This window comes from Nanorana parkeri, unplaced genomic scaffold (assembly GCF_000935625.1).
Source record: "Nanorana parkeri isolate BGI_ZX_2015 unplaced genomic scaffold, ASM93562v1 scaffold112, whole genome shotgun sequence".
NCBI lineage: Eukaryota > Metazoa > Chordata > Amphibia > Anura > Dicroglossidae > Nanorana > Nanorana parkeri.
Genome location: NW_017306380.1, coordinates 1242096 through 1264055, shown reverse-complemented (window position 1 = coordinate 1264055; position 21960 = coordinate 1242096). Strand labels below are relative to the sequence as shown.

The window sequence follows — 21960 nt, the reverse complement described above, 5'->3', positions numbered from 1 at the left end:
GTAGTACTTTGGTGTTCTGTGCTAGGAGCTCAACGCGGTTGTTCTTGACCAGGGGGCCTTTGACAATGAAAGCAAATAAGAACTCTTAAAAGCCGAAAACTTAAAGGTGTACTTCAGGCAAACAGCTAAGTAAATCTGCGGATAAAATACATATATATGAGCTGTTTTATCTTCCAAAGTACTTGTATATTTGCCCATCAGGCCCTGAGATTTACACATCTCTGCCACACAGTACAGCCCTGTCTGGCAGTATGGGAGACCTAATTTTACTCGGCTGTATGATCAATTAAAAGCAGAACTCTAATGAGCTAATTTCTCTGTCATTCTGCTCTCCCTTCCTATCAGCATGTACCTGGTTAGCACATGGAACCTGTCTGCTGTGTACTCTCCATGTACTCTCCTGTTATAACATCAGCATTGTAATAGGAATACATACTAGAGTTTTTTTTATTTTTTATAATCCAATCAAAGCTTACTTGAAAAAAATCCCTTTTATGTAGTGAGTGTTGCCTTCCATCTGACCAACCTCCTGGATTCCCAGTGTGTTTTGTGTCTCTTTCCCTGCTGCTTGATGTGATGCAATCTCGATTTCTCAAGGCTATATATACCATCATGCATTGCTTCCAGCTAGCAATGATAATGTTACATTGTTCAGATGTTGAGTTGTAGTTCAGAAGGCAGGCTCTGTGAAAGTTGTGACGCAAGAAAGTGACTATTCATAGGGCAGAGTGAAGTTGTGTCAGTGCATTGAGGAAGTACATCCTATGGGCATCTTCAATAATTAAGTTTACAAGCTTCTAGATAGATATGGCACTTGGCTAGGCCGGCTTCACTTGTTGCTAGGCGGCCTGGCTTCCTGACCAATCAGGAAGCCGGTAGGCGGGTCATGACGTGCCACCCGGCTTCCTGATTGGTTAGGAAGCCAGGACGCCTAGCCTGATTGGAAAGGAATCTGGCTTTATGCTCCCTCAACTATGCTGGTCAGAGGGAGATCTGTTTCTGGACGGAAGTTCTGGTATCGAGGGTAAGTATCGAAGCATTTGGGCGAGTACGAGTACTCGCCCAAATACTCGGTATCGGCACTGATGCTGATACTAGTATTGGTATCGGTGCATTCCTAGTACATACGATGCACATGGATGATTCAGCCCATTATAGAATCAGGTTTGGGTGGACTGACTTGTTAATACAAACCGGCGAGGGAATCAGGTACTTCGCAGCAAGGCTACTGTGCACGCTCCATGAAAACAGAAGCAATGCGCCTGGAGTGGTGCAGGTGGGTGATTTTATGGAATGCGGCTCTTTGTCTTATAAATGTTTCCACTTAGTTAGAAATGAAATCAACAGTGAAGCCAGAGGAAAACAAAGCACAGGATTTCAAGCCTCACAGCACATTTACACTGCATTGTATTTGCAAGAAACAATATCAAGATATTCTGGCATTTGGGATTTCTTTTTGTATGGCTTGTCACGCAGGCTTAGGCACATTTTAGTCTGAACTTTCTTTTTGCCTCACGCGACAGATACAGAAGTACAAAGCGGAGAAGCAACAAGCGTGGGAAGAGCTACAGAGAAGAGACATAGAGCGCCTGGAGCAGCTGAGGAGAATAATGACGCAGCAAGCTGAGAAAGACAGAGAGCGGTAAGAGCGGAGTCGGTGCAGTGCATAACGAAGGGGGTTTCTTTAAGTGAAGTGGTGCACCCAGAAGAGTTGGGGTGTATTCCTTGTACTTCCTCCACCCCTCGAAATAGAATAAACATGATTGTTGTGGCTGAAGGTAGTCATCCTTGAAGTCTGGCCTAGGCTGGTAGACTTTCGTATGAATATTTATATTAAAAATCTCATCAGAACATTCAATAAAGCCATAGAGACTTGATGAACGTTTATCAAAATTTTATTTCATTTTAACATTTGGTTTTATAAAGAATGGAGTTTCCCAAATTCACTGAAGGAGCCTTATTCTGGCTATAAATAGTCTGATACTGTACCAATTCAACATCTAGGCAAGAATCTGCTCTTTATAGGTACCCCTTGAAGACAATATAAAAACACTTCAATCCATCAGAAAACCTGCCTGAGAGTTCTAGAGCTATAAAGGATAGGCAGATATCTCCCTCTTTATCATTGTTGGGAAGACATAGTCCCTTCTATGGCTAGCTAATGGACTTTGAGCACCTATTGGGTCCATGTAGACAAGAATTAATTTTGTCTGAGCTGCTTTTATATTTGTACTAGTCATTGTGAATGCCAAAACAACTCAACGTAACTCCAGAGCAGTTTGTAAGCAACTCCAAAAGCAACTGAAAGTCAAATTAAAGTAACTCAGAAGCAAGTCAAGGCAACTCAGATGCATCTGAAAGTATACTGCTTTTAATTCACTTTGGGTTCTAATGACCATACAGTATATGTGAACCCAGCCAAGGATTTACTCATGCCATTATTTCGTCTTCTCTAATCCGCCACATAACTTGGGTCTTCAATCAGGTTATGTGACTTCACAGTCCTCTTCCGGCAGTGTTGGCCAAATCCTGAATGCTGCAGAGAATGGTGCCCCGTAATGACGTGGGTCTGATTTCTGCAGAATTCACTTGTGAGCCAAGGGTGGCTTGATAAATTAATCCTATGGGACAGATTATTGATGCCCCGTGCGAACAGGAAGTGGGTGTCATGCAGCATCGGTGCGGGACAGGAGCTTGGAGTGGTGAGCCGGTTGGGGGCACTGGAGAGGAGGAGAGTATTGCAGTTAGCCCTATTTTTTAATTGCAATAGCTATTGGCCAATTAAATGTTTTTATTTTTATTATCTAGAGTTATTGGGCTTTATTATCAACATTCTAGTAACAGTATTCTTTGAAATGTATTCTTGAGTTAATAGACAATTCCACTTAGTGGCAGATGACGGGGGAGAGATGTAAACCTAAGGTACATATAATGTTAAACTTTGTGAGGCTCTTTCAGAGAGTGTTGGGCTTATAATCTAGAGGTGCTGCAGTTTCTATGATGTGATGCGCTGTTATCCATACACATCTCTATAGGACCCAGGAAAAGTGTTAACTGCGTTGTTCAACTTTGGCTGGAGTTGGCGCCTGCCTTTTGGCAGGACATGGCAGAAAAAACATTCCCACATTGAAAATGAGATGTCTGTTTAGGTTCTCCGCATCCATCCCAGGAACATCACTTTTAACTTTGTCAATGCATCTGTGGCTGTAAAGATTTAAGCATGTTTTGCACAAAGAAACTATTGCTTTTAATTTTTAATGGTGTGGATTGAGAAGTCTAGTAATATCTGCAGAGTTTTCACAACTCTTCAAGATTAATATTGATCCTGCAAACACAAGGGAGCGCATAACATGCACCAGACAGTGCGAGCCTTGCAGGGCTACGGGGAAACCATTAAGAAATGTCACATAACAATTTTTGTGGATTGCAGAACTCTTAACCCTCTGGCACTGTGCGCCCATTTAATTTATTCTTGTTATTGCTGATCTAAAAAATAAAAAAAACTGCAGCTCAAGGTCAAAGTGGAATTAAAAAGATATTCATTTTAATATGGCAAGGTGAAACATACAAAAGACTTTTAGGCAAATGTTGTAGGGATCCTGTCATAAGCTAGAGTGTCCCTATCCCAAATTTAGTTTCGCAACTAGGCTGTAGTCAGCCTGAGTTGTAATTGTTATTGTTTCTGTGTTCATAGGTTTTCTCTTATGTTCAGGATACAGTTTACTTCTGCCTGGAGTGAAACAGGAAGAAATAATATTGTTATGAATATTTATATCTCTAGTAGATTTGTGAACAGAGGTGCATGCTGGGGTAAGAATTCAGGGGGAACTTGCAGGAGGGTATTGCCTTCTGGGGTGGTGCCAGGAGAAAATTCTGTTTTGGAGGTCTTTTGCCTCCTGCTGCCTGGGGAAGGTGATAATTAATATAGAGTAGGCTTGTGTCTGGAGGATTTATTGCCTCCTGGGCCTTGCTACCTGGGGTGGATGATATCAATCCAAAAAATCTAACAGAAGTAAACTCATCCTTCTCTACTGTATCCGCAATAAAAAGAAGAAAGACATTGGCTTTACAAACTCTAAATCAACCCTGTCATTAAATAAATAAAACTCCAAACGGCCATACCTATAAAAGAAGAATACAAGAAGGAACCACAGAGTTCTGTGGGGGACACAGAAGATTGACACCACTGAAAGTGTCCTTTGTTTGCAGGCTTTACATGAACATATCTAGCATATGCAGTAGTGTCCTGGCAGCATGGGTAGCAGGAAAAATATTCACAGTCTTCTTTTACAGGAATGCCTCTTTGTATTTCCACTTTTGCCATTAAATTTGTGGAAACCCCTCTATATGTTTATTATGTGTTCCCATTCACTTTCATTTTCGATGTTTCTTTGGAGCAGACCTTTGGCAGACTGCAAACTATACTGAACAATTTCGAAGTTAAAATGGACTGGGACACAGTAGGGGCAGACATAGTTTGTCTCATAAACATACCACCCAAGCCTTGAGGTCTTTTTTTTAATATATTCTTTATTTAAAAGTTTTTCTAATTACAACCAATTACAAGCAAAAAACATAGCAAGTAGATAACTACAAAAAGGTAAAAAGGAACATATGGAATGAACAATTACAGAAAGCATCCAGAGCATAACACATCACACATCTCCAAGGTTTTACAATGCCTTGGGGTCTTTAAACATGTGTTAGGACAGACAGTGTTGAGATAATGACATCTACCAGCAAAGTACAGACAGTGTTAATTATGGTAAACTCCCCAGCCCCCATCCATAGCAGATAAAGTGTCAGTTTTAGAGTTTTTTGAAAAGAGCAAGAAAAAATGTAAGCTGCCATTTGTAAATATTTTTTTGTTATGCAATGCTAATGGAAACATGTAACAAATATAAGCCTGTTACTACAATTTTGCTGCAAAAGTGGAAATACACTTTATGGGTGGGGTGACCCTTCATTAAAGTATAGGGCAGTATGATGTGCACACTGACAATTATCTTTCATTGTTCTGACTACTGATGAATGTGATATCTGATTAGTTACCAGACATTGAACATTATCGTTTATTTTTGCAACGTCACACCCAAGAATCTTCTGTCCCCCTTACTAGTCTCATTATCTTGTTTGTTTGTTTGATTGTTTTGTTTCTCTATCAATATCTTTATCTTACCATCTCCTCCAATAAAACATCTCCACCTCCTCCTCCTCCTGTCAGCCATTTCTCTTTGTCTGTATTGAGGAACTGAGCTGTTAAATATGAACAGAGCCTCTATTGATCGACAAACAGAGATAGAAACTCCTTAATCATGGCTTGTGAAGCCTGTCAGAGTGATGTGAAAGTTTACTAAATAAAAATCACAGTTTGCATACAAATACTTTGCAGTGTATTGCATGGAGCAGTGTAGGGGGTATGCTAAGGATCTATATAATGCTTCCACCCAGACTTACTCTCTCCTGGTGACAGAGTATTACCAGGACAGGAAGTGATGGGCTATCCCTCCTATAGGACAGAGGCAAGAATGACATCTTATGTAGTAGACTGGGGGAGGAGGGGTTAGAATATCTGTCAGGTTTCTCTTGCTCTGTCTTCCTGCCAAGGTAAAGAGCATAAAAAAAGCATTAAAAAACTTGATAGAGTTTCTGACTTTCACCCACTCTATTAAAAAATGTGTTAGTAGTTGTGGGGCTGTAGTCAGGCTTTAAAGCAAACTTGCGGCCTGATCAAAGGGTGACCCTGACTGTTGTGGTCACCCTTTGCAAGGGTTGCAAAAAGTTAATTTTTTAGGTACTGTGGCACATATTTAAGAAGAAATCTCCTTATCAGACTATTACCAATGGGAGGATCATAGGTTCCCTTTTAAGTAGAATTTTAGTTTATGCCATGTTAATACAAATACCAGACCTATCACTATGTGAGATACAGTATATGTGGTAAAGTAAACCTGAAGTGACTTGTAATGTAGGCTACCACATAGCAGGAATATTATAATGACAGCATATCAGCTCACCTTAGACAGTGAGAGCCCAAGGTGCCATTATATGTAATTATTGGCCAGCATTGTAGATGTTGAATAGCTAAGTGATCTTGCTATGTGGTTGCAAGTGACTCTAACTACATGGTAAGGGGAAATATGCTGAAGTACATACCAATGATCCATTTGTATTGTTAACTGAAGCCATGGAACATTCCGTGGTTAATGCCCAAGTCATACCCATATCTTCTCTGTCCTCTTCTCACCAGTATCATGAGATATTCTACAGATATAGGTCATCCCCCCTGATGAATTTGTGGTATGTGAAAGCTCACAGGCCAATGGAAAATATTTCCTCTAACTACCTGTTTCATCTCTGGGACAGGAAGTAAAGAAAAGTTTTCTAAAAAATAACCTGAGGTTTAAACTCTTCCCTACTAAGCTAAAAAAAATGTAAAACTGGAAAATGTCTTTAAAGTGAATTTCCTAATTTAGTTTGAGAATTCTACAGTCATTGACATTCATTGTACATGGTCATGCCGTAGGGTTGTATACCGGCAGCAGCTACTGGAGAAGCGACTGTTAGAGAGAAAGGAGATGGCGCTTCACGATGAGCAAGTCGAGATGGAGAGGCAGAGGAGACTGGAAGCACTGCGGCAGCAGGTGAGATGGTTTGGAGACCCTGTTTGGCTCTTTGTTTTGCTGTCATAGACTTGTCTATAAAGATATAATGCAACACCATCTATGACCACTAAGCAATAACAAGTATATGAGCTGCCATTGCTAACCTCCTTCTAAGGACAGCACAGATGGGGCATCCTTGTTATGGGAAAAAATAATAGCAAATACTTTATTAAAGTGTATCTAAACCCTGAAATTTGGAATGAAATAATTGTTTACCACTTACTTGTTTCCATTTTTATTTCAATAGGCTTTCCTGCCCTTTATTTTGACCTGGTAATCATGTCCTTTTCAGCCTGCATGGACTTTTCCTGTTCTAGGCTGGCAACACTGTGGCTGCCTGAGCAGGAGCAGCATTGTCATCCTATCAGTGTGCTCTCTCACTGGGTACTGCATGCTGACATATCTTTTTAAAGTCATCTGGTTGGTTGTGGTGAGCAGTTCCTTATTTTCTGGAGTTGACATTATTCACTCCACCATATTGCAGTGAGGTCACTAGCTCCTAGCAGATTGATTCTCTGTATTCTCTGTGGTCATACTTTGTTTTTCTTATTTTGTCTTGGTCGTTATGGCTCATACTTCTTTCAGTGTGTTGTCATTTTATGGTGCCTTATGTGCTTGCAGGTTGCTGTGATAGCAGAATTTGATCCTGTCCGAATGATGAGTGACACCAAAGCCTGGAAAGCTAGAATGGGTATTGGGACAGAAGAGGAAGTCGTTCTTCAAAAACCTCTTTTTGAGTTACATACATACAGTGAGCAACAGGTATGTATGATATTTTTTCATCACTGTATACTTGGTTCTCTGTTAATACTTAAGTACCCATAAGCTGGAATGGCCTTACTTGATTGCCAATATTTCCTTTGCTTTTTATTTGTTAAATTCAGGAGGCAACAGGTCATAATGCAGGAGGCAACAGGGCATAGTGCAGGAGGCAACAGGGCATAATGCAGGAGGCAACAGGGCATAATGCAGGAGGCACCGGGCATAGTGCAGGAGACAACAGGGCATAGTGCAGGAGACACCAGGGCATAGTGCAGGAGGCAACAGAACATTTTGCAGGAGGCAACTAAACAGATTGCAGGGGGGAACAGAGCATAATGCAGGAGGTAACAGATCATAGAGCAGGAGGCAACAGGGCATAGTGCAGGAGGCAACAGAACATAATTCAGAAGGCAACAGAACATAGTGCAGGAGGCAACTAAACAAATTGCAAGGGGGAACAGAGCATAATGCAGGAGGCAACAGAGCATTGTGCAGGAGGCAACAGAGCATTGTGCAGGAGGCAACAGAGCATTGTGCAGGAGGCAACAGAGCATTGTGCAGGAGCATTGTGCAGGAGGCACCTTCTTGAACCTATCAATCTTGTACGGAGTGAAGTTTTAGCTTTAATGTCAGCTTTAACTTTACCTATATGCCGTCATTGGATGACTGGTTTGAAGACGCATATAAGGCCAGTATGATATATTTGGATCTGATGCTATTCAGCTGGATTCCTGTAAATGTCCTGGTACCCAGTGGTTGGGCTCAACTGTTTGTTTTGCTGTTTTATGTTAATTATATTTATAGATAAACAAATAAACACTTTTTTTAAACTTATTAGAACAGATTAGTAAACTGAAGGTGATATATTGGGAAGTGATGGTGGCTTCTTGTTGTGTTTGAGATGTACTGACTGCTTTAACCTTTCAGCATCTTAAAGCTTGTCACACATAAGGTATCTCATCAAAATATATAGAGTAAATGTCAAATATCGTCATTTCTGTGTATGTCTGAGAATGTTTACTCACCAACTTGTGGGATGGTATGATAGGGAAATTTTACCAATAGAAGAGATGAGGGTAAAGCTTTTCAAGATACAGCAAATAATAAGCTGTCCAGTTTTAACCATTTCCTGTATTAGTCATTAATAAACATAAACGTTTTGGCTATACATACTATTCAGCATTGGCTTAGAAGTCAGCAGTGTAGCCTTTCAGCAATGGGCTCCTGTGTTCAGTTTCTATAAAGATTCTCAATTAACCCTCTAGACTGTTATACACCCTTACATACGTCTAGCAAACGTTTGCAGATTATCAGTTCACATATATTGCAATACGTATTGGAGCCGGCCAAATGAGTCAATATGTTACCGTTCTGGCCACTTACTGTACTGCAAAATGCCAAATACTTACTTGCTCAAACCATGCATTAATGGAGATATAGTGCCAATATGGGGTAAACTGAGACAGGTTTTCTATCATGCTTTGCTATAAGTATGTAAGAGTGTATAGCAGTGTGCAGAGGAATAATTGAGAGTTTTAACTAATTAATATGTGATTACACCCTTCAAGCACCTCATATGTTATACTGTATATGTAAGCTGTTTGGATGGGAGCATTGGCATTGTTTCACTTCTATTGCACACTTCCTACCAAGGACACTATTTACATGGAAATAATACATATCCATGGAAATCCTATATCCCAGGGGTAGGCAACCTTGGCATTTTAGCTGTGCTAAAACTACCAATCTCATAATGCCTCTGTCACTGGGAGTCATGACTGTGCCTGTCAGAGTTATGCAATGCCTCATAGGACAGATCCAAAACAGCCAGAGTACGGAGGTTGCCTAGCCCTGCTATATCCTAATGCGATATCCTATATCCTCCTGTTGATTGGCTAATCACATGCCTCACAAATCTGTCCATGCGTGGCTATGGCAGGACATTAGATTGAAAGCTCTTCTGAGATGAGGAACTATTTCTATATAGTGTCTAAACTGTTATGGAATTTGTCTTTGCTATACAAATGAATTGCATTTAAAGCAGAATTTCAGTCTACAGCAATCTATAGCTGTGCAGCTTTCTTCCCTTTTTAACATTTAGCTGAGGTTTTGGAGAGAAAAAGGAGGGCATGTGATCATGCTTATTTTTTTTATTTTTTTCCCCATTTTGCTCTGCACTGGCCTGTGTGGGGAGTCAAGTGGATCCACCACATCACTACAGTAATGTCCTCTCAACAGTGAATGACATTTAGAGGACATTATGTCAATCTAAACTAATACACAAAGCCTTGCCTAAATGTGAACAGTAGAAGGCAGTAAACTAGATGCTATGTGTTACATGTGTGTGCAGTCCGGGCTACGCCACAATGCACAGACAAGTCTGAGCTTCCCTTTCATATTCCATACTGCTTCTGTATAAGTGGAGAATACAGCTCACGTTATCACCTGCTACAAGAGGAAATACAGTAAGTCAGTGCTACTCACTGAGAACCAACACTGTATTCACACAAAACAGCACAAAACAGCAATGCAGCTACCTATAGTACACTGATTGCAGTTACTGAGACCTAGAACTCAGTGTGCACAGGGAGAGGGTTCTGTAGTAACTCTTTCTCATCCAGATGAAACTGGCCCTATGTAAGTTGGGTGCACCACATCAGACAAAGCAGGAATTATTAACACCCCCTAGAGGCCAGAGGGCATGTCTAAGACAGTCAATGAGTCTTGTGAGAGACTGGGTGTCATAGGAAGTGTGACTGCAGCAATGTCCTTCAATTTCAATTTGGCAGCTTACAGTGGAGAGGGGGAGAACATTAAGTTGTTTTCCCACAAAGCTCCAGAGCCAGAAGCAGATGGGACAGAAACAGATGAAGCCAGAATTCTGCTTTAAACAACTAAGGAAATCATCACCTGAAATATGATTTTGTAAGTTAGCCAAGTTTTGGTTGACATCCTCCAGTTTTAGTTATCACTCACTTTTATTTTATTGTTGGATGTATGGACTGCATTCATCTGTCCCTTTCAAATACACATTTGACAAACGGTTTGTAAGTTGCCGAGTGCAGATCTGCCGAGATCACTTTGTTTTTGTGTGACTGACAGCTGGCCAAGTCTGGTGACTCTCTTGTGCGGTGTCCATCATAACCCAGTGATGTGCATTTGGTCTCCTTGGTACGCTTGTCTTTGTTTGACACTTCTAGACTCATAACCATTGATGGACACAAGCGCTTTGCTTAGCTACTGCAGCTGACCTTTATCCACGCAGTCATATTTTCTGAATATGAAATGTTCTGTTTTTGTGAATAGTGTTTATCTACGCCACTGACAGCTCTGCAGAAGTTGATCTGTGTTCAGATGCTCCAACCCTCTGACCAGCTCTGCTGAATTCACCAGCGTGAGGGCTGTCAGCGGTCAGAGCTGCTACAGAAAATAGCTCCGCAACATTCCCAAACCACTTAACATTTTGAACTTGTACCAAAAATAAAACTGCATTACAAATATACCGCTGTAAGTTTGTTCATAGAACTCGAATCTTCTGAGGTGGTAAACAAAGCATTAGGATCAATACATTATAAGCTAATAAAAATGTAATTTAAAGTTGTCCTTTATACAATTGTTTCTTATAAACAGTTATATTGCCTCATAGCATTACATACCAATAAAAGATATGTCCTTGAAGAGGGCATTTATTAATTTAGAGGTCGCTGTAAAAAGAAAAAAAAATGATTGTTTTTACCTATCAAGTAAATTTGGAAGATAGGTGTATGTTCTGTTGTATACTTTAAGATGACAGTTTCTTTTTTTTTTTCTTGGGTGTGTTAACGTGTTTTTTTTATATTGTTTTGTTTTTCTTGGTTTTAATAATAAAAGGAATAAATAATAATAAAAACATGTCTAGGGATGCATCGATAACGATACTAGTATCGGTGCCGATACAGAGTATTTGGGTGAGTATTTGTACTTGCCCAAATGCTCTGATGCCTAGCCCGATACCCAAACTCCCGGTATCAGGAAGCTGGGCAGTGAGTCATTACACGATGCCTGGCTTCCTGATTGGCTGGGAATCCGGCTCCATGCTCCCTTGTCAGACAAGCTGGCCAATCAGGAAGCCAGACGACGAGTCATTACCTGCTCCACTCCCCCCCCCCGACTTCCTGATTGGCCAGAAAGCTGGCTTCATGCTCCCTCTTCACTTGGTGACGAGGGAGCATGGAGCCGGCTTCCCGGCCAATCAGGAAGCCAGGTGCCGTGTAATGACTCGCTGCCCGGCTTCCTGTTTGGCCGAGAAGCTGGCCAATCAGGAAGGCAAGTGGCGAGTCATTACCCCCCTGTCATTACCCCCCTTGGCCAGAAAGCCGGCTCCATGCTTCCTTGTCCATGGAGACGGCTTCCCTGCTAATCGGGAAGCCGGGTCGTGAGTCATTACATGCCGTCTGGCTTCCCTAATGGGAATTTCGGTATCGGTGAGTACCGAATGAAAAATATCGGTACTCATACTCGATACCAAAAAGACGGTATCTGTGCATCCCTAGATATGTCCTCAGAATACTACACCTATAGTTGATCCAGAGGAAGGTGAAAAAATACCTTATTTAAGGTTATAAAGCTTGATCCAACTTGCTCTAACAGGAAGAAATTACTTCCGCACCTTCACATGCATTTGGATAAGTCCCTGGATTGACATTTAATATTGCTATTCCTCATTAAAGAGTATCTAAACCCCAAAACATCAATTTCATTTATTTCAGCCAGGTTTTAAATGTGGGGCTGCATTAGATTTATTTTAGCAAAAAAACTTGCTAAGATAAATCTAATGCAGCCCCACATCTAAAACCTGGCTGAAATATATGAAATGTTTGTTTTTTTATTGATTCATCCTTGGTTTGCCAATTAATTACAGTTTTATTGTATTTTGAATGTCCTGTTCATGTTGTTTGCCTGCCACCATGGCTGTTAAAGTGAATCTGTTGCCACTGAAAAAAGAATAAAATTAAAGTACTCTGTAAAAAAAAGGTTCATACTGACCCTTGAAACTGGGCTTTGTGTTAAATCTTCGCTCCCTTGAAGAGCTCTGGATGCCCCCACTGCTTGCTGTGGTTCTTCTTGCTGACCCCGATGTCATGATTGTGTCCTGTAGTGATGTAGAGGTTGGAAGGAGGAACCATAGTGTCTAGTTGTGAAAAACCCTATCCATCACACTTGGGAATGTTGAATAGCAGTGTTCCCTGAACCTCTTTAACACCCCAAAAGCCAGAATGGAAAGTATAAACCATCTTATAGTGCTTTAGTTTTTTGGGGGGTTTTTTGCAATGGTGACTGGGTTGCTTTATTGGACCTCTTCTTTTGAAAGTGCTAGTTACCTGGCTGTCATGCTGATGCTTTGTTTTTAATGTTTTCTGACTCAATAACTGGAAACAAGTATAGAGATACAGAATTATGACTTTTTTTTTGTGCACAATTGTTGTAGGTCAGGTTCTCAGAAGTATTGAAGCCACAGACAACCAGACAACTAGCAGTTTCATTAGGAGCCCATGGACGGCAGCCACCATATTCTCTAGGTCACAGATAGTTGATCACTGTTGTTGCCCCTCCAGATGCCTGTATGCAGTTTTTTATATGTTTCAGAACACCCCAGACCTCTCTGAGGCAAATAACCAGTGGCTGTGTCTGGTATGATCTCTCCTATTCATTCCTATTGGCTTATTTGATATTTTTCATTACAAACCTTCTGAAGAGGAAGCAATTCCTATTATATGTGCCTTATCTCTGTGTTCAGTCAGAGTCACTCTTTAAAAGTACTGTCCTGCTTATTATCCTGCAGATTATTTCCGACCCGAGGATCAGAGTTGAGATGGCGCTACGAGATGCCGGTCTTCACAAGACTTCCTACGCTAAAGAAATCTTACCTAAAATACCTCCGCCAAAGCCGCCGAGGAAGGACATGGAATCCACCATATTTAAAAATTAGCAGAGCCTCCGCTGTATCACTCGTTTATCATTAAATTATTTATAGTGTTACTGGGGCTGTCATTAGATTCCTGTTACCAAGGAAGGACCTGACCTGGCAGCAAATGGACAATAGATCAGGTTATGGTTGTGCACTAAGTATCATTATATTGGGAGTGTGGATGGAGATTGATGACAGGAGCCGGAGAGAGCTGTCACCAAAAGGGCATCAGGGTCAATATACTAAAATATCTTCCTCATTGCTCTGCACATTATAACTTCACATTTCTCAGTCAAACCCAAAAAACATCTGCATGAAACTAGGCAGATAAATTAAACCATTTACTTAAAAGAGAGCTATGGGGTAAGTTTTTTTCCCCATAGTTCTCTTAAGGGTCACGGGAGGACATATACTAACCTTCTCCCGTGACCCAAAGCTCACTATATTGTGAGCTACAGCTCGCGATATTATTATTACATAGTATTTATATAGCGCCAACAGTTTGCACAGCGCTTTACAATATAAGGAAGACGTTACAGTTACAATACAATTCAAGACAAGATGGTAAGGAGGGCCCTGCCCCTGAGGGCTTACAATCTAAAAGAGGAGGGGGAAATGATACATGAGGTAGCTGTGGGAATGAATTATGTGAAAATGTGAAGGTTCAGTGGTTAGGTATAGTGGTTAGCGATATACTGAGAGCGCAGCAGCCGGGACGCATCCCGACAATGCTGTTGAGATCCACCCAGCTGCGTGAGTGACAGATGGCTCTGCCTATCTAGAGACACAGCCAGCTGGTACCCACCCCCTCCCTCGTCCGTTCCTCCAGTCAGTGCTGGAGGATGGGAGGGGGGAGGGGGAGAATCCCTGCGGCTAGCCATGACTGGCAGTCACCGCTCTCTGCAGGGACCACTTAACCCTTGCAGTGTGGGGGTAGCTCTACTGCAAAGGAAAGTTTTTGTAAATGGCCGGTGGTCTTCTTTAACCTTCCTGGTCGTAATCCCGAGTGTGGCTCGGGGTTAATTTTCAGTACCAAAAGCGGTAACCCTGTGCCACACTCGGGATTACACTGTAGCGTCACTTACCTTGTCCCTCCGAGCCCCGCTGCGTCCTCCGGTCGATTGCGGCATCTGTCTTCCTTCCCTGCGAGCGCCGGCGTACCAGGGGGGCGGAACCGGCGGGAAATTCAAAAGTGCAAAATAGAAAAAAGTAAAAAAACTGACAAATCAGACCACCAGGGAGGTTAAAGGTCTAAAAGCATAGTATGACAATTAGAGGAAGCTCAGTCTGCCCCTATTCATTCTATGTGGACAGACAGAGTTTCCTGTCACTATGAAATTGAAAAAGCTCCAAAGGCTTGCTCCACAGTCATTTAAAAAGGTAAGAAATATTTTTTTTCTTTTCCATTAATTTGTATTAGTTTTAGCAGGAAATACAAAAAGACACAATTATCAATAGGTCACATGCAAAATGATACAGCCATTTGTAACTGTGAATGATTGAGAAATCAGTATGGGCTACTGCGATCTATGTAAGACAGGTTTATGGATAAGAATGGGTGCAATGTGACCCAATTAGTACACGATACAAAGATCAATATTACCTCAAATTGTTCCTACAAGAGTCAGGAAATTAGGAACAAGGGCAGAGAGGGGCAAAGAAGAAAAGGAGAAGAAGCAGAAAGTACTAAGTGAATAGTAAAAAAAAGTTGGTGGTGGTGAGAAAGGGGAAGAAGGGGGGGGTTGGAGGGGTATGGTTAATAAAAGTTCTTGAGCATTATACTTTTGGAGTGGATAACAGCTTTGTGGGCACTAGAAGAGGGCGGCTAAATGCTAATGGGGCAGCTGATGACCAAAACCCATAGACAACTAGCGATGGCCCGGGTTATTCTGGCGGCTCCTTCGGGGGTGAGCGCTATATTAGCAATGGAAAAAGCCTCATTCACTGTGCGGCTTGTGTTGGATGTGCTCTCCAATGGTAACACACTTGCTGTGCTCTCTGTGACAAAGATATTATGGACACTCAGAGCACCACTTTAATGTATATCAACCTTTAGCACACTTCAGTTTAACTTGTGTATTTTCTCTCTGTATCCTTGGTTTGGGAACTTGGGTTTTGTTTAGACTACATCTTGCCGATATTAATTATATTGTGCCAAGGACGCGACTTTAGTTTTAAAACAATTTTCACATGTTGATTTCACAATAAATCGAATACATATTTTAATGAGTAGTTAACACCTAGAAAAGCCAAGAATACATTATTAATGATTATGTCAATAAATATCAGTTGTTTATCCTAATAAAGTAGAAACTGCTATTCAGATGTTCTTGTGTCCACGGCAGTTTCTCTAGCATTATGCTATATGGGTGCACCTTTACCTTATTCTTCTAGGATGGGTGTAATATCGAATTTAATTCGGTCTACGACACTCCGTTTACCATTGACAAGCAAAACACATCTCATTCAGATTAAAATCTCCTGCTTCCCTTCTAGCTAAAATAGCTTCTATGTTTGTACTTTTTCTGTGTATTTAGCCCTGTGGCATTTACCTTTACTTTTTTTTAATCACGTTTAGCCAGGCAGGCCTGCCAGAGAGCATGGCCAGAACAACAACTCTACAGGTTTACTTTAATAAGGCTCCAAAATTACCCATGAAATTTACAGGGTTAAGGTGCCCATACACCTTAGGAATATCGGCCGATTTTCGTATGCGATCGCGTTTTCATCCGATATTCGTAAGGTTGATGGGCAGTATACAACTGAAAATACTGTACAATCGATCGACTTTTGACTAAACAGCAGGTTAGAAAACTTCGGTCGATCGTACGATTTTCGCAAGGTTGGTGGCGTTTCTGTACGTCAAAATGCGTACGATTTACACTGCACATGCGCAGACGAAAATACGTGCGGTCGATTACCGCAATTTGCCCAAGTACTTTCTTCTAATTACCGCTGATCCAACCGTGGGATAATCAGGGCAGGATGGGGCCGCCATAAATTATTATTATTATACAGGATTTATATAGCGCCAACAGTTTGCGCAGCGCTTTACAATATAGGGCAGACATTACAATCACAATTCAAGATGGTAAGGAGGGCCCTGCCCCTGAGGGCTTACAATCTAAAAGGGAGGGGGAAGTGATACATGAGGAGGTAGCTGTGTGGGGATGAATTGTTTGAGAATGTGATGGTTGAGCAGTTAGGTTGGAGGTGGGATAGGCTTCCCTGAAGAGATGAGTATTAAGGGATCGCCTAAAGGCAGTCAAGGTGGGCGACAGATGGACAGGTTGGGGTAAAGAATTCCAGAGAATGGGAGAGACTCTAGAGAAGTCCTGGAGGTGAGCATGGGAGGAGTTGACAAGGGAGCTGGAAAGCAGAAGGTCTTGGGATGAGCAGAGCTGACTGTTAGGGTGATACTTTGAGACCAGGTTTGAGATATAGCCAGGGGCAGAGTTGTGGGCGGCTTTGTAACTGATTTGAAAATAGTACGATGGTTCGAGCATCGGACGAAAAGTGTTGTCCGATGATCACAAGGTCTATGGGCAGCTTTATTCACAAAAGGGGGAAGAGTTTGGAGAAGGCGGGAGAAGTGAACAATCTAGGACAACATAGCCGATTTAGAAAAATTCTCCAATTCAGCTCACTTTCCAGTTCAGCTACTTTGGCCTAGATTGTTCACTTCTCCTGCCTTCTCCAAACTCTTCACCCTTTTGTGAATAGCCCTGATTTTTTTTTTTTTTTAATTAACACAGTGAGAAAATATTTTATGTTAATAATATCAGCTCATGTAAAGCCACCAGAAATTTGCTCCGATTTCAACTAAAATGAGAGCTGGAAATTAATTAATTGAAATGCTGATCCCTCAGGGTTTATCTTCATTTCTGGGTGATTGGTACCTGCATGAACCCACTTTGTGTCTAGAATGCATATTCTTCATTTAAATCCCTTAATAATGCTCACACAGGTTCTCCAATACCTTAAAGTTCTTTATTGCATATTGCAAGTATACAGTACCAAATATCTTCAATATACACATTTCACAAAAATACAAATATTACGGCACTGAAAGATAATAAATCATCACAGAAAGTTCCACAACAACAAAGCCACAGGAAAAAAAAAAAGACATATGAAAATAACACTTTACAGGCAGGTCACAAGAATAACAGGAAAATAACAGAAATGTGTCGTATTATGGCATTCTACTTATACAGCGCCATTTGTGAATAGTTTCTTTAAAAGCTTACATTATGGAATTGAACAACCATCTGACAATGAAAAAACAAACTCTGTGGGAGTCCAGAATGCACATCACCTCTACATAATGGTAACAATTATTTTGTGTGATGTGTGATAAATGAACCATTATTGTAGGAGTAGAAAACAGACATAGAAAAGCAATATCAGCCATTTTGCGTCGTGAATGTAGTAGCTGTACTGAAAGAGGGTCATCATTCAGCAGCAGTGTGTCTTAACCTCTGCCTTTAAAATAAATGTGTGAGCAAAATAAAAACATAAAACATATGCAGTACATTTAATGCACATTTCTGCATATGTTACCCCTTTAAAAAAGCTGTATGTAAAATACCTGATCTGTTAGCAATCCAGTAAACTTCTACCTTCTTGTTGTTGGCTTACAACCCTGCTACACTGTAATCCCAAGCAGTGTTAGCCCTGCCCGAGTTCTACCCTGCTGGAATGCAGAACTCCACCTTTCCCCCACCCCTCTCTTCTCAGCAAGACGATGATGCTGGCCACACCCTGTGTGTCTAAGGCTGCCCATACACCTTGCGATCATCGGACAACACTTTTCGTTCGATGATCGAACCATCGTGCGATTTTGGTACGGCGGCCCCATCCTGCCCCGATTATTGCAAGGTTGGATCAGCGGTAATTAGAAGAAAGCACCTGGACGAATTGCGGTAATCGACCGCGTATTTTAGTCTGCGCCTGAGCAGTGTAAATCGTACAAATTTTGATGCACAGATACGCCACCAACCTTGCGAAATATTCGTAAGGTGTATGGGCACCTTAAAGGGCTCTTGAAAGATGTAGTTCTGGGGCGTGCATCTTATTGCCAGCAATCCAGTAAACTCTAACTTCTGTAAAGGCTGACAACTCTGCCTTTACTGCACTACAATCCCAAGCAGTGTTGTCAGTCCTGCTCGAGTTCTGCTACCCTGCTGGACTACAGAACTGCGCCTATCTTTCACCCCTCTCTGTCCCTCCCCACATGCATACATTGATTTATTTCTGAGCAATACAATGCTGCTGTCCACATACTGTGTCAGCAATGGGCTATTGAGAGATGTTGTTCTAGGGTGTGCCAGCTATACAGTAAGCTTCTAACATCTGTTGTTGGCTGACAACTCTGCTGCTGCTGCAATGCTAAGTGTGGTCAATTCTGTCGGAGTTCTACCCAGCTGGACTACAAAACTCTGCCTATGCCCCGCCACTTTGTTGCCCCTCTCCACAAGCATGCAGTGTCTTATTTCTCAGCCCACACACTGTCGATAAAAGGGCTCTTGAGAGATGTAGCTCTGGGGTATGTGACTACATCAATAGTAACCGACATAGGGCTCCCTGCTGATCCCTCCTCCCAGTAGCTGCCCCTGTAAGAAGATTACAAACCTGGTAAAGACATTACAGGGAGTAATAAAAGCTGGTTCTTGCTACAGGTACATGATAACAAAAAAAAATTATTGCCGAAATGTGTTCTAGAGGGGGAGCAGGAGGTTATGGGGGTAAATCTGGGTCATACTAGAAAAAGATGGCAACCGCATGAATCTATAACCAGCATTTATAGCAGGGAGCACATGGGAAGGCTTACAACAATACAAAACACAAAAAGATCCCCAGCGCACCTGCCAGCTAGCCTGCAACAAAATAATTACCCTGTCAACAGTATGCGTTAAAAACAGAGGTTTTAGTTGAACAAACTTTTGGCCAAAAATATGTAGAAGCCACACTGCCACCGTCAAGGCATCTCTGCAAAGTGTGGTCCTAACTCTTTTTGTGTAATCGTTTGTGTTTTGTAAATCTGGGTCATGTCTGGCAATCACTTTTACTTAGGAATCAACTTACCTGGAAGCTCGACTACTCCCCATGTTGTGGGTCAACTCAGAATGTCTGGCCTGTTTCTGGAAAGGTCATGTAGACATGGGCCAAAGGGAGCAAATATTCAGAAGTTCCGGTTTCTATCATGTAAATGGTTGCTGTGGTAACTTTACACATTAATGTGGCTTTTTTCACTTTTCCTCAAAAAAAAACCCTGCATATGCTTATATTTGATATTGCACCATAAAATCTGCTGTTATCTATTTAATTGCACAAACTGTTACAGTAAAATAACTAATAAAATGAATATTGCTTTTAAATGTTGTACGTCTGTATTTGTATAGATCGATCTTCATCTTTACAAAATACGAGCTCTTGTAAAAAATATATATCATTATCCTGTAAATTGAATTTTTTATTCATTACAATCGTTTATGTCAAACATCCCAAAGGGAATTTATTAATGTTTTGTTCCAGAATGACTTTCCATCCGTCCATAAAAGATTCATTATTTTAAAACCACACTGCAGTTACTGAGCGAAAACAAGAGCAGAGAGAAGCACAATGGGTCCTATAAAACACTACAAAAACATAAACAACTGTATGCGTACTGCAAGGTCTACCAGTGGCCAAGAACACTTCAGGTTTGACCTCCTGTAATGCGCTCATGATATACTGTAAGTGGACCTGCTGGCTACAATCCCTTTGTATTATTCATTAATCTTAGACTGACTGACCCCAAAGTACTTTACATCATTAGCAGGCATAAAGTATATAAACACACTGTGTTGCCAAGGAAAATATAAAGTGAAAAATCAATTTTTGGAATGAAAATCTGTTTTTCAGTGAACCCCAGCAAAAGTCCGAGGTGGAACAACAATGTTTTGTTTTTGTTTTTTTATACGTTTTTCCTAAAATGACTTTGGGCATTTATTGCATCTTAGCGATGTTTAGCCCCTCCACTAAGCTCTGCTAACTTCATTTGAGAAGCAACCTTCCCTTGGTTAACAAACCAGTAATAACACGTTATAAAAGTACTCAGCTTTCAGAAATCATTACTTCTTTCATTTTTTAAAATCATAAATGTGGACACACGATAATGTTGGTCCATCCAAAAGTATTTTTACAGTTTTAGATATATTTTAGAAGAAGAAGTCTCCCATTGGCTCTTTGATATGTCTTGAGACTTTAGAAGTACAATCTTTGCACCTGAGTTCTCATCTCCGCCTACCCACCAGATGGACCAACCCTGCAAGCCCCACCCTGATCTGCCCAACCTTTTATTCCAATCTGGCCCCGCCAGGGTTTGACATAACTGTTTATGGCTCAAAATTTGTGGCATTCCCATTAAAACAGGGACTGTCAGGAGATGTTTTAGGGCTTGTTCACACCTTGCCTCCTCCCCCCCCCCCCCCCCCCCTCCCCACCTGCAGTGCGATCGGACACGTGACAAAACATTGCCTGCGTTCCGTTCCACTGCAAACTCAAATAATAGAGCTTGCAGTATTTTTTGTGTTTGCAGTGGAACGGAACGCAGGCAATGGCTGCAGTGCAATTGACTTCAATACACTACCACGCCCCCTCACACCCCAGAATGAAGGGGGAAGTTTTGTGAGCGATTGCAGTGTGTTCCAGCAGCTTCTGCTGCCCTTAAGATCACTGTTCATTTAGATTTCATCATCAGCACCGCCTGAAAGTGAATTCCATTATAGCTGCACAACCGTTTCTGGTTTAAGTCGTATTGGCTCTACTAGGATTTCACCTGCCATTCATTGGAGAGCAGAGAAGAGCTGTGCAATATAGTCATTTCTTTCAGAATATGTACAATATATACAAGTTAAGCCCATCACAGGTACAATATATGTAATGAGCCCGAGAGTGGTCTAGAATCGGGCACAGCTACAGCTATGTGCACAAGTTTAGCTGCTTCTTGATGAACTTTGCAATCAGCTTCTGAGGTCGCCTCTGGTACTCGGCTAGAACAGCATGACTCTCCGTGATCTGATCTCCCTGTAGCCTGTCAAGTAGAGCCACGCAGACCACTGCGGCTGAAAGAGAGGAGATGTTAAAGCACCGTGAACGCTTCACATGCATATTCTGAGCAAATTCCTTTTTAACAGTAACCTGTTATGAATGTCATGCAATCCAAGCCTAAAAAGGAGACACTACTTCAGTTCAAGCAACATAGTTTGGACTAATCCTTTTAGAAATGCATTATATAATGTATGTTCAGTACACATTCATTTTTCATATTTTTAAATGCTTTCTATTTCATAGTGTTGTTTTGTTCCAATGCATCTAAAGCCCTTTTTTGGATTGTTTTGTTCCAATGCATCTAAAGCCCCTTTTTTGGATAGAGTGTAGAAGGGTTGGTACCCTTTTTAAGTTTTTATTGCTGTGAGCATCTCTGCTGTTGCGATCCACCCTTTGTCCTGGTGAACAGTAATGATGTACGGGGGTTTATTGGAAACCCTGTTCCCTTGAGTTTGCCCAAACTCACGCATAAAACTGTGACTGCGCCCCCCC

At 41.4% G+C, this 21960-nt stretch overlaps 2 protein-coding genes across 3 annotated transcripts in view; one reads left to right on the top strand and one right to left on the bottom strand.

Annotated features, from left to right (window-relative positions):
• CCDC148 (coiled-coil domain containing 148) overlaps positions 1–13565 on the top strand; it is a 120900-nt gene extending 107335 nt beyond the window's left edge. Inside the window, exons 11-14 of the mRNA XM_018553166.1 lie at positions 1524–1642; positions 6527–6644; positions 7287–7427; positions 13249–13565. Coding sequence (XP_018408668.1) covers positions 1524–1642; positions 6527–6644; positions 7287–7427; positions 13249–13395 — 525 coding nt within the window. The 3' untranslated portion in view covers positions 13396–13565. The remainder of the gene's footprint in view (positions 1–1523; positions 1643–6526; positions 6645–7286; positions 7428–13248) is intronic.
• A 7635-nt stretch (positions 13566–21200) lies between these two features.
• Positions 21201–21960, bottom strand: part of UPP2 (uridine phosphorylase 2) — a 14176-nt gene continuing 13416 nt past the window's right edge. For both annotated transcript variants that reach the window (XM_018553167.1, XM_018553168.1), the window contains exon 7: positions 21201–21482. In XM_018553167.1, the coding sequence (XP_018408669.1) occupies positions 21340–21482 (143 nt within the window). In that variant the 3' untranslated portion in view covers positions 21201–21339. The remainder of the gene's footprint in view (positions 21483–21960) is intronic.